Source organism: Kwoniella shivajii, chromosome 4 (assembly GCF_035658355.1).
Source record: "Kwoniella shivajii chromosome 4, complete sequence".
In the NCBI taxonomy this organism is placed as follows: Eukaryota; Fungi; Basidiomycota; class Tremellomycetes; order Tremellales; family Cryptococcaceae; genus Kwoniella; species Kwoniella shivajii.
In genome coordinates this window covers 549,679-563,729 of record NC_085911.1, presented here as the reverse complement: position 1 = coordinate 563,729, position 14,051 = coordinate 549,679, and the positions used below count along the sequence as shown (strand labels likewise).

The 14,051-nt window shown below is 45.1% G+C and overlaps 3 protein-coding genes across 3 annotated transcripts; 1 reads left to right on the top strand and 2 right to left on the bottom strand.

The window, feature by feature from the left end:
- Positions 1 to 55: 55 nt before the first annotated feature.
- IL334_003186 (uncharacterized protein) lies at positions 56 to 1,572 on the bottom strand (the record flags this gene model as incomplete). Its single annotated transcript, XM_062934922.1, has 3 exons — positions 56 to 849; positions 921 to 1,097; positions 1,179 to 1,572. 3 exons carry the CDS (start codon positions 1,570 to 1,572, stop codon positions 56 to 58), a joined length of 1,365 nt encoding a protein of 454 aa, XP_062790973.1.
- A 2,177-nt stretch (positions 1,573 to 3,749) lies between these two features.
- On the top strand, positions 3,750 to 10,051 carry IL334_003185 (uncharacterized protein; the record flags this gene model as incomplete). Its single annotated transcript, XM_062934921.1, has 8 exons — positions 3,750 to 4,827; positions 4,890 to 7,344; positions 7,403 to 7,800; positions 7,858 to 8,026; positions 8,082 to 8,333; positions 8,387 to 9,261; positions 9,345 to 9,499; positions 9,590 to 10,051. 8 exons carry the CDS (start codon positions 3,750 to 3,752, stop codon positions 10,049 to 10,051), a joined length of 5,844 nt encoding a protein of 1,947 aa, XP_062790972.1.
- Positions 10,052 to 10,231: 180 nt separating this feature from the next.
- IL334_003184 (uncharacterized protein) lies at positions 10,232 to 13,249 on the bottom strand (the record flags this gene model as incomplete). The annotated part of the gene is made up of 6 exons (XM_062934920.1): positions 10,232 to 10,451; positions 10,599 to 11,599; positions 11,654 to 11,708; positions 11,768 to 11,917; positions 12,018 to 13,023; positions 13,096 to 13,249. The coding sequence occupies 6 exons, from the start codon at positions 13,247 to 13,249 to the stop codon at positions 10,232 to 10,234; spliced, it is 2,586 nt and encodes an 861-aa protein (XP_062790971.1).
- Positions 13,250 to 14,051: the final 802 nt, after the last annotated feature.

Sequence of the window (14,051 nt, the reverse complement as noted above, 5' to 3'; positions counted from 1 at the left end):
GTGGATAACTGTTATAATTCTGATACGAAACCAATAGACAAGCAGGCAATCGCTTTCAGAACCACCGATAATGGTCTTTGCCTCTCTCGGTCCTTTTTATGTCTTCGACCGACACACCAGATGGTGTGGTGTCCTTCAGTCTCAGACATTCCTTCTCGAATGTTGAGTAGAGCTTTCCCAGACTGTATGTCAGATGAGACTCTGATGTCCTCCTAGCAGGGGGGGTTTGAAAAAACAAAGATGTACCACATGTTCGAGAAATGGGAGATTCGGGTTCGGGTAAAGGAAGAAGTCTATTATACGATCTTGTGAAACCTTGCACGGTGGCTGGTCGTCTAGGTACAGGTGATGTCGTACTGAAATCTGGGATTCTGCGAGGCGTTGTGGTCATTCTATAATGTGGCGAGAATATATCACGTGGTGAAGGTAACGAAGGTCTTCTTGAATTATCACGTCCTATGAAAGGAGTACTTTGTAAACCGGGCGACGGTAATTGAGAAGATTTGGGCGTAGGTAGATGTACCTCATTTTCCCCTTTGATGGAGGCAGTGAAGACGGAAGGCGAAAGTGATTTTGATGGTCTTCCTGTTTTGATTGTTAAACGATTGGTTTTTGCTGGTGTAGGTTTGTCCTTTTTGCTTGCAATTGATTTAAGTGATTTGGAACTGTCACCGAAATGGTCCAAGATCGATTGAGGGGGTGAAGATGTTCTCAAATCTTGATTTTCAGGAAGCCCAATCAGTCTGTTAAGACATTTTGGGAAATTCCAATCAGACCCTAGAGTGTAAACCGTAGGTGCAGCTTCATCATCGTTATTTTTGCCTTCCTCGGTAGTCAACAAATCCCTCACTAAAGCGTCTGTTCAGCATAGCTCATGGTCCATCTATAATCCAAGAGAGAAGTGAGGTCAAACCACTTACGTTGCTTGCTCAATTCCTTTCTTCCTTTCAATACTTGAGCATGGGAAGATATGAGTTTTCTGGAACATGGTTCTCCAGTCGCCAAAGTGACTACCTTTGCAATGATTTCGTTTCGTCCGCATGGTTTACCAAAAAGTGGCAATTTCTGTCTCCCAACAGGTGGTATGGCCACCACACCTGAGCATCAAACATGCATCGGTTAGCTTATAGTTTGTCATAAAGGTTGAATCATTGCAGACATATTACTGAACTACTCACAAGTGAGATATACGAACTCTTTTCTAGGGGGCCATCTCTCCAGACCACCGGATTCTCTACCAGTACTACTTTCAACGCTATTTTCTTTCTTCCTCTTGATAATGAGACACTTGTCGTCTTCATCATCACCAACAGATGAAGGGATGGATCTCTTGCGTGATTCTCCCAAAGGACTAGAACTACCAAACTTGATTCTTGCCAGTATTTCCGCTGTAGCAAGTTCGTCTTCGGTAGAACACTCTGATGTTGATGTCGGGGAAGCTAATGCAGGAGAAGGTAAGACACCTTTCTCGGATGAGGGAAAATAGAAACAAGGTTGAATCTCCACAGACGATTTCCAAACTTGATGGAAGACCTCCTCTACAGATATCGGGGATCCTGTCCATGTCGCCATAATGACTGTTACACGAGGATTACTAGGTTTACAGGTACGTTTGAGGTCTTTTCTCGAAGGATACTGATCGACAACTTAACGATTGAATTCTCACTTTAGCGTTATGATATGGTGGACGATAATATAAACAAATGAGATTACAAAGCGGGGATTCTTTTATGCTTTACTTCTTAAAAAAGTCTATTTCGTATACAGAAGGAAGAAGGAAGAAGAAAGAAGGGGGGATTTCTAAAAAGACTACACCTTGCAGAGATCCTTGTTTTATGCACTTGCCTCACTCCAGTGCCGGCCTTGTCTGGCTGGATTGTCTCCGAGAAAGACCAAGAAGGTGAACGACAAAGACTGATGACAAAACGGGCAGGGGATTTCTGAAGATCGTGATAGAGCCTATTTAGTGCTAGTAGTAGCACTCCATTCAGGAACCAAACAGTAACGATAAGGAATTTGAAGGCTGGATTGAAATTTTGTGTCTTGGTTTGATGGGATCTTCAATTCTTTTTATGATTTAATCTAAAACGATATATCTAGATATTCGAATTTAATATTGATGTGATTCGGCAAGACACAGGGAGGATGGGAAAACGAAAAGTGTGGGGAATTGGTATCTCGATATGAGTTGATTATATACATAGAACGGGATGATAGTGTCGAATCGGAATGACATGAAAAGTATGACAGAGAATTGAGAAAAAATATCTCTTCGAAATCCGGAGTGACTAACCTAACTGATCGTCAAGGGGTATTTTTGAGTTGAAATTCTCCCAAGACAAAAAAGAACAAATATCAATACGCACAGAAAGGATAGTTGGAAACAATAATGAATGTAAAAGCTTCAAGATATCATTTTGCTCCATTTCCTTGTTTGTGAATGGATTATTCCACTTGAACCCATCCTTGGATCTAGCCATGTATTTATATTGATTAATCGATGTTTTGCAAGAAAGGAATAGAAAAAAGGAAAGAAAACGGCATGTGATGGGAATTTGCGGTGATTCCAGCAAAGAATTTTACAGGTAACAAGTTATAAGGTTCTCTGCTTCCATGCAATGAATGGAAAAGGAGGCGATGGAGATTGACCGGAATATGAAGAAGCTTCTAACTCCCGTGAGACCGTTTGATTTTCATATCAAAAAGGAGATTTAATGGTAAACAGTTGCATTCACGTTTCGTCTTACGCCATTGAATCAGTGGCGATTGGTCATGAGAGAAGGGGTAATTAAGCGATGTCCCTCAAGCCACACGTTCCTTCGACTGAGGTATGGACGATTCATGTGGAGTCGTGCGGGAAAGCGAACTGAGGATGAAAGGGATACGATTCCATCGTCCTCAGTTCACACTGTGAGACTTCTTCATTCACAATATTAGATTTGACGCCGGAGAGGGGCTTCACTGGAATCCGAGGCACAGACTTTAGAGCTACCCTGACATAAAGGGGGTGACTAATGATGACCTAATGAAGTCTTCTATATTCTCTGGTACACGACTGTCATCAACTTCGTGTCATGCCAGACGTGCCCCGGGAACTCTTTAAAAGCAACGCTTTGGAACTGTAGGAGCATGTCTCATATCGTTGTCCACATGCTGTCAATGTGATAGCCCTAGACCATTGTGGTGACATGTGTGTCCTGCTGATGTAATTTGTCCTGATAAGAAGTTAGTCATCAGTCGTCATTTCTGAAGCTCCGTGATTTAATATTTATATTGTTTCGTTCCTTCATTGTGTGGTGTCTCAGGGCTAGACACCAAGGTCTTGCGTTTACTTTCCCCTTCTCTTGTTGTCGATGTCGAGCTCCCCATCGACGGCAAATCCAACGATACCTGTCAACAGGAATTGGACTCGAAAATGCGCATTTCGGCCGCGTCTGCCGCATTTTATGACTAACAAGCATGACGGATTGAAGATGCCACTTTGGGAGAAAAACCATAAACTGAAAACCGTAATATATACATGAGGGAGATATTGGGGCACGTGGCGAGAAGCTATGACGTCCGCATTTAATTTGATCCCGCTTCCACGCCATAACATACCATTACCACGCGGTCGGAGAACGCTTTTGGAACGGATACTGGTTATTGATGGAGATCATTGGCTATGGCCAAACAGGCATCACTGAGTAACTTAGGTCCTCTCACGAGCTAGAATATCGGCAGTGGTAAACCATAGTCTCAGGGTAGTGATGGCGAGCCTCAAAACAGCGGCTGCAAATCAGCCAACAGCCTCTCCCCAAGCTAAAGCTACCACCATCGATAAGCGCTTTGGTGGCAACGAAGCTGATATAGATGACAGCGATATCTTTGCCCAACTTGGATCAGTAGGAGAGGATCCATTCGACGAAATAAGTCAAGACAATTCACAATCCCCATTACCTCATCCTACTGAAGAAGAAGAACAGTTCTTTGCTGAAGTGACACAGTCAGCGCAACCTGTACCTTCACAACAAGACGAACATCCATCGCCTCCTCCCGCTGATGAACTGCTTGCTCCTCCCACTCAAGATACACGCGATAGAACGGCACCTGAAACTATAACAACACCAGCGGCTGTAGATGATCAAGATTTTAGCGATTTACTGGCTGAATTTGAAGCAGAGCACGATCTTGCACAGGAGGCGCCGCTGGGAATTGAGGAAGGCATTGCAGCCGTTTCAGAAGAGGACCGAGGTGAAAATGGAATCGAGCAGCACGCAGGTGTAGTGCAAGACTTTTCGGCAGACTTTGCGGATTCTGGAACATTGCAGGTCCCCATACCCGCTTCCGCTCTCTTCAATGATGATTCATCTGATCCCTTTGCCGACCTAATTCCCCAAGAATCTGCTCGAGAAGAATCTCTTGCTGCTATACATCAAGATATCAGTGAAACAAAGCCTGCATCTCCTTCGCCTGTGCCAAGCCTTTCGATCGAGCACTCTCAAGTTGATATTCGACGGACGGGATTAGGAATTGATGCTGGCGGTGATTCATCTTTTCAATCTATGTTCTCGGATGCCAGTAATTTCCTAGGAGATACCACATTCGACGACTCGATACAGATATTGCCGGATGAAGATGGACAAGCCAATGGTGAACCCCTGAGGCAAGATGGAGATGGTCATGAAGCGCTGGATTTCGAGATCCCTCAAGGTTGGTATGATGAGGATGGAAACTGGAATTGGTACACGGAGGAAGAAAAAGAGCAAGTCAGATCGACCATGATGGGCCAAACTAGATGGGCGGCAGAAGCGGATGATATCACTCAGGAACAGGGATTAGGACAAAGTAAGTAGATATATGGTTGCATTTCACAGATGCTTACGCTAACTTGCTGTTGCGCTATTCAGACCAAACACCTTCTCATCCATATAGCCCAGCCCTTCATGCCGGCGTGTCAGAGAATGCCGCTCGTCGTACACCTCAACCTGAGACCCCGTCCACTTTCGCCGACAATACTTACGATCCATATGCTCCTTCCACCGCTCAGTACTCGACAACCACCGCTGCTTCTACTTCATATGGTGAACCCAGTTCATCTTCACCTTACGCTCCCTATTCAGGAGTATCTACCACAGCGCCTTACACTTCCAACTCGAATTATGACTCTTATAGCTCATTAGCGCCAATGCAATCGGCTTCCACTCCATATGCTTCGGCACCTTCCAATCCATATGCACCCGCGTCAACGGCCACAACAAATCCTTACGCGCCTGTGGCGTCTTTCACAGGCTTAGCTTCGCGTGAAGTCCCTGCAGTAGTTTCCAAACCAATTCCACCCAAACCTCAGCCTCAAAGAACAGCTTCGAACGCTTACGATCCACCATTCCTCAAGCCTCAGAAGAGTTTCATCCGGGCGGCATCTGCAATTCCATCCGCTGGATCGCCGGCATTCAGTATGCAGCCTGCAATGACGATGTCTCCTCCTCAGGCCAGCTCGACCCCTCCTCCGCCTACTGGCCCTCCCAGAAGATCAAAACCGGAAGGTAGACCACCGAGTCGAGGACCAACGTTTGCTGCTCCACCTAAGGGACCAGAGAGAGCGCAGACATCAGCAAACGTGCATTATGATCAGATATCAGCGTACAATGCACCACCTCGTCCAACATCTGCTTCACAGAATCGGCGATCCGTCGATGTCCTAGAATCGTTCGCTCCACCAAAGCCTTTACATAGACCACCACCATCATCATATGACCCACCTCTACCCACACCGGTGTTCCGAGCGCCCAGTCGACCTGCCAGTGTTTCAAATCATCAAGGCCACGCTCCGTCCTCGCAACCAGCATCTCATCCACCCAAATTCGCTCCACCCCCAAAAACCAGTCAATCACCGTTTGCAGCCCCTCCTCGACCTCTCAGCAGAGGAGCTCCTCCTCGTCAAGCATCCCCGATGTTCGCTGACAGACCTCCGTCTCGTCCTGACGTAGATCAGCGATTAAGATCTCCTCCAGGTAGTATACCTCCTGGTGCTGCGAAGCAGCTTCTTTCTCCTCCGAAGGTGAACACAAATCTCTTCGAACATCAGAGTCGAAATCCTCCAGATGGTCTAATATCTTTGGATGGTTACAATGAGAGATCAGATCAATACGGCGGATACCAACCTGGGCCAGACGTATCACCGCAGCCTTCATACCATTCTGAGATTCCTCATATATCCCCTCCAATACTATCCAGAAGATACGATGAGGACGGAGAAGATGGAGATGAAGTCGACGATCCATACTCTGGTTCAAAAGATCCAGCGGTCTCGAGATCTTATCAAAATGGCGAAACATCATCATTTCAACCTCCAAATTCAGCGCCGTATGACGACCAATTCGTACAAGACGCCGCTCATGACCCTTATGCGCCGTCATCGCTCGGACTCAATACTCGAGAATCGCCTCAAAAGAAGCTCCCGCCATCTTCTTCACCTTATGCTCCCTACGCCCCTCACGCTCCAACTCACTCAGGCTTTGTCGATCTAAACGAAGATTCATACGCACTAAATTCTACGCAGAATGATGGCTATCCAACCAATTCTTATGCCCCGCCTAGTGGGATTTCACCTACAAAAAGTCAAGGATACTTTCACAAACCACAAGCTTCACAGGCTTCGCAGGCGTCAACTTCATCATACGAACCATCACCTTGGTCGCCCGTTAGCACCACCAAACCGATAGGCACTAGTCAACCTAATAACCCGTATGCACCCGGTCCAGCCCGGACTGCGTCTCCAGCATACAGCGCAGGATATGGAGTGTCACCGCCGAGTAACAATTATTCCCAGTCCATGCATGCCTCCGTTGATGCGGACGAAACCTATATTCCCCAACAAGTCCTTGAGCAGAAGCCAGTTAGTGAAGATCCTCTCGGTAGATATACCCTGGCAGCTCGCAATGCACCTATCGCAGTGTTTGGTTTTGGCGGAACCCTCATTACCGCTTTCCCGGGAGCTGCTGAATCTGGTGATTTCCATAAAGGCCACTCTCGAGTCCCATCTTATGGCTATGCTTCAGGCAGAGGTCAATTGTGGATAAGAAATATATCGGAAGTTGCTGCTCCTGCAGCCCTAAAAAGTGATTTGGCTTCATTCCCTGGACCTCTTGTATTCGATCCATCTACACCGAAAGGTGCTGCGGGTGACAAGAAGAAAAGAGAAGCCGTAATCAGCTATCTTGACACTAGAGCTGAAGAGATTGAAAAAGGTTTACCGTATCTCAAATCGTCTGCGAATAAAGCCAGGAGAGAGGAAGAAGGTAGATTGGTATTGATAAAAGCACTCAAGGCTCTGACAATCGGAGAAGGTAAATTAGCGGGAAGGTGAGTACATCAGGAGTACATACAACAAAACTACTGGCTAATCCTTCTCCTACTACAGTCCGGAAATCGAAGAGGCTCTCCGATTGGCCTTGGCCAACCCATCCTTACCCACAATCTCCACTGCTCATGTCGGTACAGTGTCTAGCAGCAGCTTCAGCTCTTCCCTGTACCCTCCTGTCTCTTCGTCCTCAGCGGGTGCTCCTGTAGCTGCTTCTACTGCGCAATTGATCCAAATATCAAGTCTCCTGGCGCAAGGCAACAAGCGAGATGCTGCACTCTACGCTGCCGATCAGGACTTATGGTCTCACGCGCTTGTGATCAGTAGCAACGTAGATGTGGATTTGTGGAGAGATGTTGTCACACGCTTCACTATCTCCGAAGTTGGTGATCGACCTAAAGGTACCGCTGGTATCAAAGCATCGTATCTTTTATCCGGAGGCGTGACCCCGACCATCGGTATGTACACCTTGTACCGTGATTAGTTGTAAGCTAACACAATTATTGTGCACAAAGTGGATGAACTGGTGCAAGCCGCCACGATCACAGACGACCCATCAAATGATCAGTGGCGAGAAGTCATCAGTACCGTCTTATTCAATGCCAAACCGACTGAGCTTACATGTCTTGATGAGCTGGGCTCCAAATTCCTTAGCATGGGACTGATCAACGCTGCTCATGCTTGGTGAGTCAGCGGATTAACCATCTTCTATCGCCTGAAACTGATGAGCCGTTTCTAGTTTCTTGCTTTCACCTCTATCACCTTTCTTCGACGTCACTCCTGCATCCTATGATCGACCAATCACTCTCGCTCATAACTCACGGGATGAGGAAGCGATTGTCTTTGCTGAGATTGCAGAGTATGCAAGGAGCTTGATATCGACACCAAAAGGTCAAGAATCTCACTTCGCTGGTTTGCCCCAATTACTACCGTACAAATTAGTCAGAGCTTGGAGATTGGCCGAGTTAGGGGAAATGGAAATGGCGCAGAAGTATGTGTCTTTTCTGTAACTTGTAATACAGTCCACTAACGAGTATCTCATAGGTATTGCGCCGCCATCGAAGGCGGTTCGAAGATGGGCAAAAATCTTCCATCGTTACTCCCTCCTGCATACGCTGCTAGTTTGGAAGATCTTCTCGAGCGACTTACCGGTACACCGTCTGTCAATCCTGCGAATGCTCTTGGAGCAGGGCGAAAATCTGCTAAACCGGGTTTCGACAAGCTTGGTTCATGGATTGAGGGTCGACTAACAAAATTCATTGCCGGAGAAGAAGGCGGTGACGCTCCTCCAAAACCTCCTACAACAGGTGCGAAAGCCGCAGGACCGTTCGCTCAATTCAGTACAATCTCACCCAACGCAAGCGGGACCTTGTCAAGAGCTACTTCTACCGCGGACTTTGCAGGAACAGCAGGTCACGGCAACGGTTATCTGGGTGTAGGAAGCGTTTCAAGAACCACTTCTCCTGCTTTACAGATGACTCCTCAATGGGGTCAACAAACTGCATTTGGACAATCTCATACCTCATCTTCCGCTTCATCCTCTTATGGTGATCCATACCCACCTCAGAACGATTCTGGTGGATATAACGCTTGGGGAACCAATGAAGAGACCAATGAAGGAGAAGATACACCACACGTCTATGGACAAAATCAGCCATCCGACGAAGGTGAATACATCAATCCTATGGCTCAACTTAATATCGGTCCTTCGGCTCCTTCATCTTCCAGCTATGAGCCACCTAGAAACAACTCCAAGCCTGCATTTGAAGAGGATGACGAGGATGATCTAGGATTCGGTAACAAGGGTCTGTCAAGAGAAAGGACACCGAGACCTCCTACGACGGAAGTAGACGAAAAAGCTCCAGCTGCCAAAGAGAGCAAATCAGAACCGAAGAAAGATGATCCTTCTTCTGCTAAATGTAAGTATTCCGATATAAGCTGCATATAACATGATTGAATACTTAGAACGGAGGAATGTAACCTGACTTATGATTCATTGTAGCCGAACAAAAATCTTCCTCGTGGCTTGGAAAATTATGGGGTGGTAAAAAACCTGCTGCCGATCAACAACATACTACTGGACCTGTCAAAGCGAATTTAGGTGAAGAAAGTTCAATGGTATTTGATCCTGAAATGAAGAGATGGATAGTGAAAGGCGTGAGTATTCCATTTCTATTGCTATCTAACCCTGTTTATCGGAAGATACCTGTTCACTGATTTAATTTGTGAATGCTCTGATATGAATAGGCCAAGCCTGAACCTGCAGCAACAGCGGCGCCACCACCGCCTCCATCTAGAGCTCAGACAGTCTCACCGTCAAGATCATCACGGCCTGAGCCACCTTCAGGCGCTTCAAGGGCAATGTCAGCCACACCACCACCATCTCAAAGAGGACCCCCACCACCACCTAACCTGCCTAGATCAAATACTGGTTTCGCAGAAGGTCCAGATGGAAGTATCAAACGAATGAAATCGTCTCTGAGTGAAAGTGTCACCGCATCAGATATACCTTCTGGTGCACCCCAAGGTCCACCAAAACCTCCAGGAAGTAGACCCCCAAGTGGACCACCGTCGAGAACCCCATCTGCAGCAGGACCTTCTCTTGATGATCTATTATCTAGACCTCCAACCAAAAGACCAGCTTCTGCCGCGGCCAAAAAGGGTGCCAGAAATAGATATGTTGACGTCTTCCAACAACCTGGAGAATGAAGAAGTCGCTGTACAGATCTTCAAACGGAATCTACATAAATCTCATTTAGTCTTAATCATATATACATGGAGATCTCGGATGCATAATGACAAGGAAGCTTGATTGAACAGTAAGAAGTACAAGCTAAAAATATGTGATGAAAGCATTATTCCTACCAAACACGTTTTGGAAACCTAAGTCTACTTCCTACTTCGTTTCCTCTTCTTACCACCTTCTCTTTCCATTTGCCTTTTCACACTTTTGACTAAATCAGACAAGTCCTTTTGATCTTCTTCTCCTGGAGCTACTCTCTTGACTCCAGAAGCAGACTTGATGGTTTCAGGTTGTTCATTCGATTTCTTCTGTCGAAGTTGTGCCCTGTGCGTGAGTAAATCTTGCATCGCTTTTGTTTTCGTGAAGCTAAATGGAATTGTGTCATGATCAGCATCAGTGATCACTGTTTACAATTGTAATTCCAGCTCTTTGGTGAGACGTTGTATACAAATTGAAGATGATGTATCAAATCTGTGATAGGAATAACTCTTGTTAGAGGTTCTATCAACTCACTGAGGATTACTTGGATCAATGGCAAATTCAGCTTCCTCATGAATAACTTTGAACCTAGGATCTGAAACGTTTATTTTCCATCCATCTGGACCTAATTCCTTCTCCTCTTCTCTTTGTTCAGCATTGATATCTTTCTTTCCTCTTCTTCTACGTCGTTTCTTCTCTTTCTCAGATTTCAATATATCTTTCATTGAGAAATTCGTGTCTGGTTTATCCGATGTTCCAACCAATTCAGAAAAGTCTTCCTTTTCTTCCACTATAGGGTTAGGTTTCGATTTTGATGTCGATATACCATTCGCTACTTTTCCTTTGCTTTGAGGTTTAGTTTCAGGCTCGGCTTCATGTTTGGACCGATCTTCTTCTTCAGATTCACTGCCAAAGAAATCATCTTTCTCCTTTTGTTTCAATCCTGATTCTGCAGCTTCATCTTCTTCATCACTTATAGCTTTGGTAGCACGTCTAAGCTCTAATTTCTCCTTCTTTCTACTCTTCTTTTCTTTCATTCTCATTTGATATTTTTCCAGTGTAGTCATATTTTCTTCGTCAATATCACCATTTTCGTTTAATTTAGTTGATAAAGCAGGTTTAAAAGTAATCTCCATTCCATCGTCTTTCTTATTCTTCTTGATTGCAGATTTTGAATCGTCGGCATTCTTTATATTCTCCAATTGGTCAGACCAAGATGTACCTGCTTTACCCCATATATCACCATCTTCATCGTTTCCAGCTAATAACAGATTCCTTAATTTCTCGGTGCGTTCTTTTTTCGCTGCTTTACTCAATTTCTTATCTTTCCCTTGAGTCTTTACACCCTTCGAACTCTTCTCAGCGACTTCTTGCTCTTCATCGGAAGATAAGGAAACTTCACTACCTGATCCAGCCACTAGTTTGTTGAAGTCTTCCTCTTCAATTTCCTCTCTAGTCAATGTACGTCTAGTCATTTTTATCCTGTTGGGATCATCTTGATCCCAGGTCAGTTTCACCTTGGAATGCCGAAGAGCCTGCCGATGCGGCGTCAGCTGTGGAAACAAAGAGGATTTGACCAGCTCACTCACATCAGTCACAAAATCGTTTCCTTTGTATGCTTTAGGCTCTTTCGTCGCTTCGTCTCTGCGAGAGTCAATCGTTAGATGGTTGCGTACTTGAAACTGCGTAGAACAGACACTCACCTGATCTCGTCATCGGCAAAGTCCATACCTTCCGGCACATAGCTCAAGTCCATGACATTGGCTGTTCGTTCAAATTCCGTTCCATTGCATTCGTTCATGACGTATTCTGAAGCTTCGACTGAAGAAAATGTGGCGATAGCGTAGAAATATCTGAGAGGTAGACCGGTATCAGGAGTCAGTACGAGGAAGTGCGCTGGTCGAAAAAAAGCTTCAAATCACACCGAACGACGATACTGTGAAGGACACTCACCTCAATCTCTCTAATTGATATTGTCTCAACTGATCCATATCGATATCTTCTGAACCAGCATCGGATGCAACATCCGATATAATCTCCAGTCCATCAATTTCTTCACGACGTTGGTCATTTGATCTTTTAGGTAATCTCTCATCTTCGGCATCCTCACTAAAATCTTCTTCCTCTTCACTGCTGAATTCTTCTCCATCATCGTCATCATCATTCTCAATGCTGCCTTCTTGCTCGCCTTCGTCCAGTTCGGCCTCATCCTCTTCTTCATCTGCACTTTCTTCTAATTCTTCCTCTTCACTCTCCTCAACCCTCTTTCTCGGAATGATACCTTCCTTTGGACCCTTATTCTTTTTTGTGTCGGTATATTTACTAAGAAATATACCACCGCCAGGACCTTCTTGTTCTTCCTTTTCCATACGTTGCTTACCAAATTCACTTGGGTATATCTTTACATTCAATAATCTACCCAACGAAGCAGATTTACTTCCTTCAGCTGCTGCCTTCTTGGTATTTGTTGAAGCTTGTAAGAAAGAATTGAATACAGCATATAAATCCTCTGCACGTAAATTATCCCAGTCTAGATTTACAGCTGCTATTCTCTTGGTAGCAGGTACAGATGCTTCTTCTTCCTCATCTTCGTCCGATGGGATGTCATTTGATTCAGGAGGGAAAGCCGACTGGTTATCTTCGTCTTCCGATAAATCGATATTCAGGTGGTCATCATCTTCGCTGTCATCTTCTTCATCCGATGAAGAGACATAACCCGGTAATCTTGATTTACGTTTTCCACCTACTTCTAATTCTTCTTCTTCAACCTCAGATTCAGGTTCCGATTCTGATCCCGATGATTGTAGATCGCCTCCACCACGCGCATAGTCGACAAATCCTGCTTGACCCTCGCCCTCTCCTTCTTCACCTTCAGCGGGTGAACGAAGTCTGTAAAATCGTTTTAGTTGATCTGCATGATGTGAACCAGCTAATGGTCTACCCCGTTTGTCCACTCGAGCTGAGAGAATACGGTCTCAGTTGAAAGTCCTCTGACTAAGCTATGATGTGGGCTGTTGATTTGAGTGCTCACCTGAAGCTTTACCTTTGCCCTTCCCTTTACCTCCAAATTCCTCTGATTCTAAAACATCTCTGAATCGATCATCGATCTCGACCTTGAGATCCTTTTGTTTCGGACGTCGGAATCGAGGATCCGTCTTCAGTCGTGCGAATCGTGGATCTGACATGATACTTTGGTTAAATAAGCCTAGATATTCTGGCTGTAATTTGAGACTGATCACTTGCTAATTTATATCTTTAGCGTTTGAACAAAATTGCGATTATACTCTCAAACATTTTCATAGAATCAAAATTCAGCTCAAAAAGTGGAGGTTGGGGTTGAAGAATCAAGGTTGATCAAGATGAGTGATAAGGAAACATCCGAGCTCAGCATGACGTGGATTTGATTCTCGTTTAAAGATGAAAAGTCATGCCAAATTCGCGCGTCTGCCTGGCTTTAAGATATCCCCCCCATTCCTTTCAAACATTTTTATATCGTGTCCTTCTTCTCCTTCTTCTTCTTCTTCGTCTTCTTCGTTGTCAGACAAACATCTACCTCTTTCAACAAACACCGGATCAAGAGCAAAAGGTGCAAGGGAGAGAAATTCATGCGCCAATATCCGCTAAACTCTCATCAGTTGTGATTGAGCGGAAGAAAGCGGTCTTTTGGAAATGGGTTTCTCTTCTTTACTTCTTATGCTCTTGATAAGCACCTCTTTTATCCTATACCCTATGGATCTTTCCACCTCCTTCCCTCCTTGCTATCTGTGCGTATACTACCGCTCACCCAAAGATGAGAATTGCCAACACTTAGAGTCAAGCTCGGAGACCCTAGTCGCTTTGTTATAAAACGCAAATGTGCTGGTCATTGTCGAGTACTGGCCTGTTTGACAGTTTACTGAGGGATCATTCTACCCATTTATCTTTCTTTCTTTCTGTATGTATGTTCCTTTAGTAGATTGTATTATCGTCATGCATACGAGGGTTGCC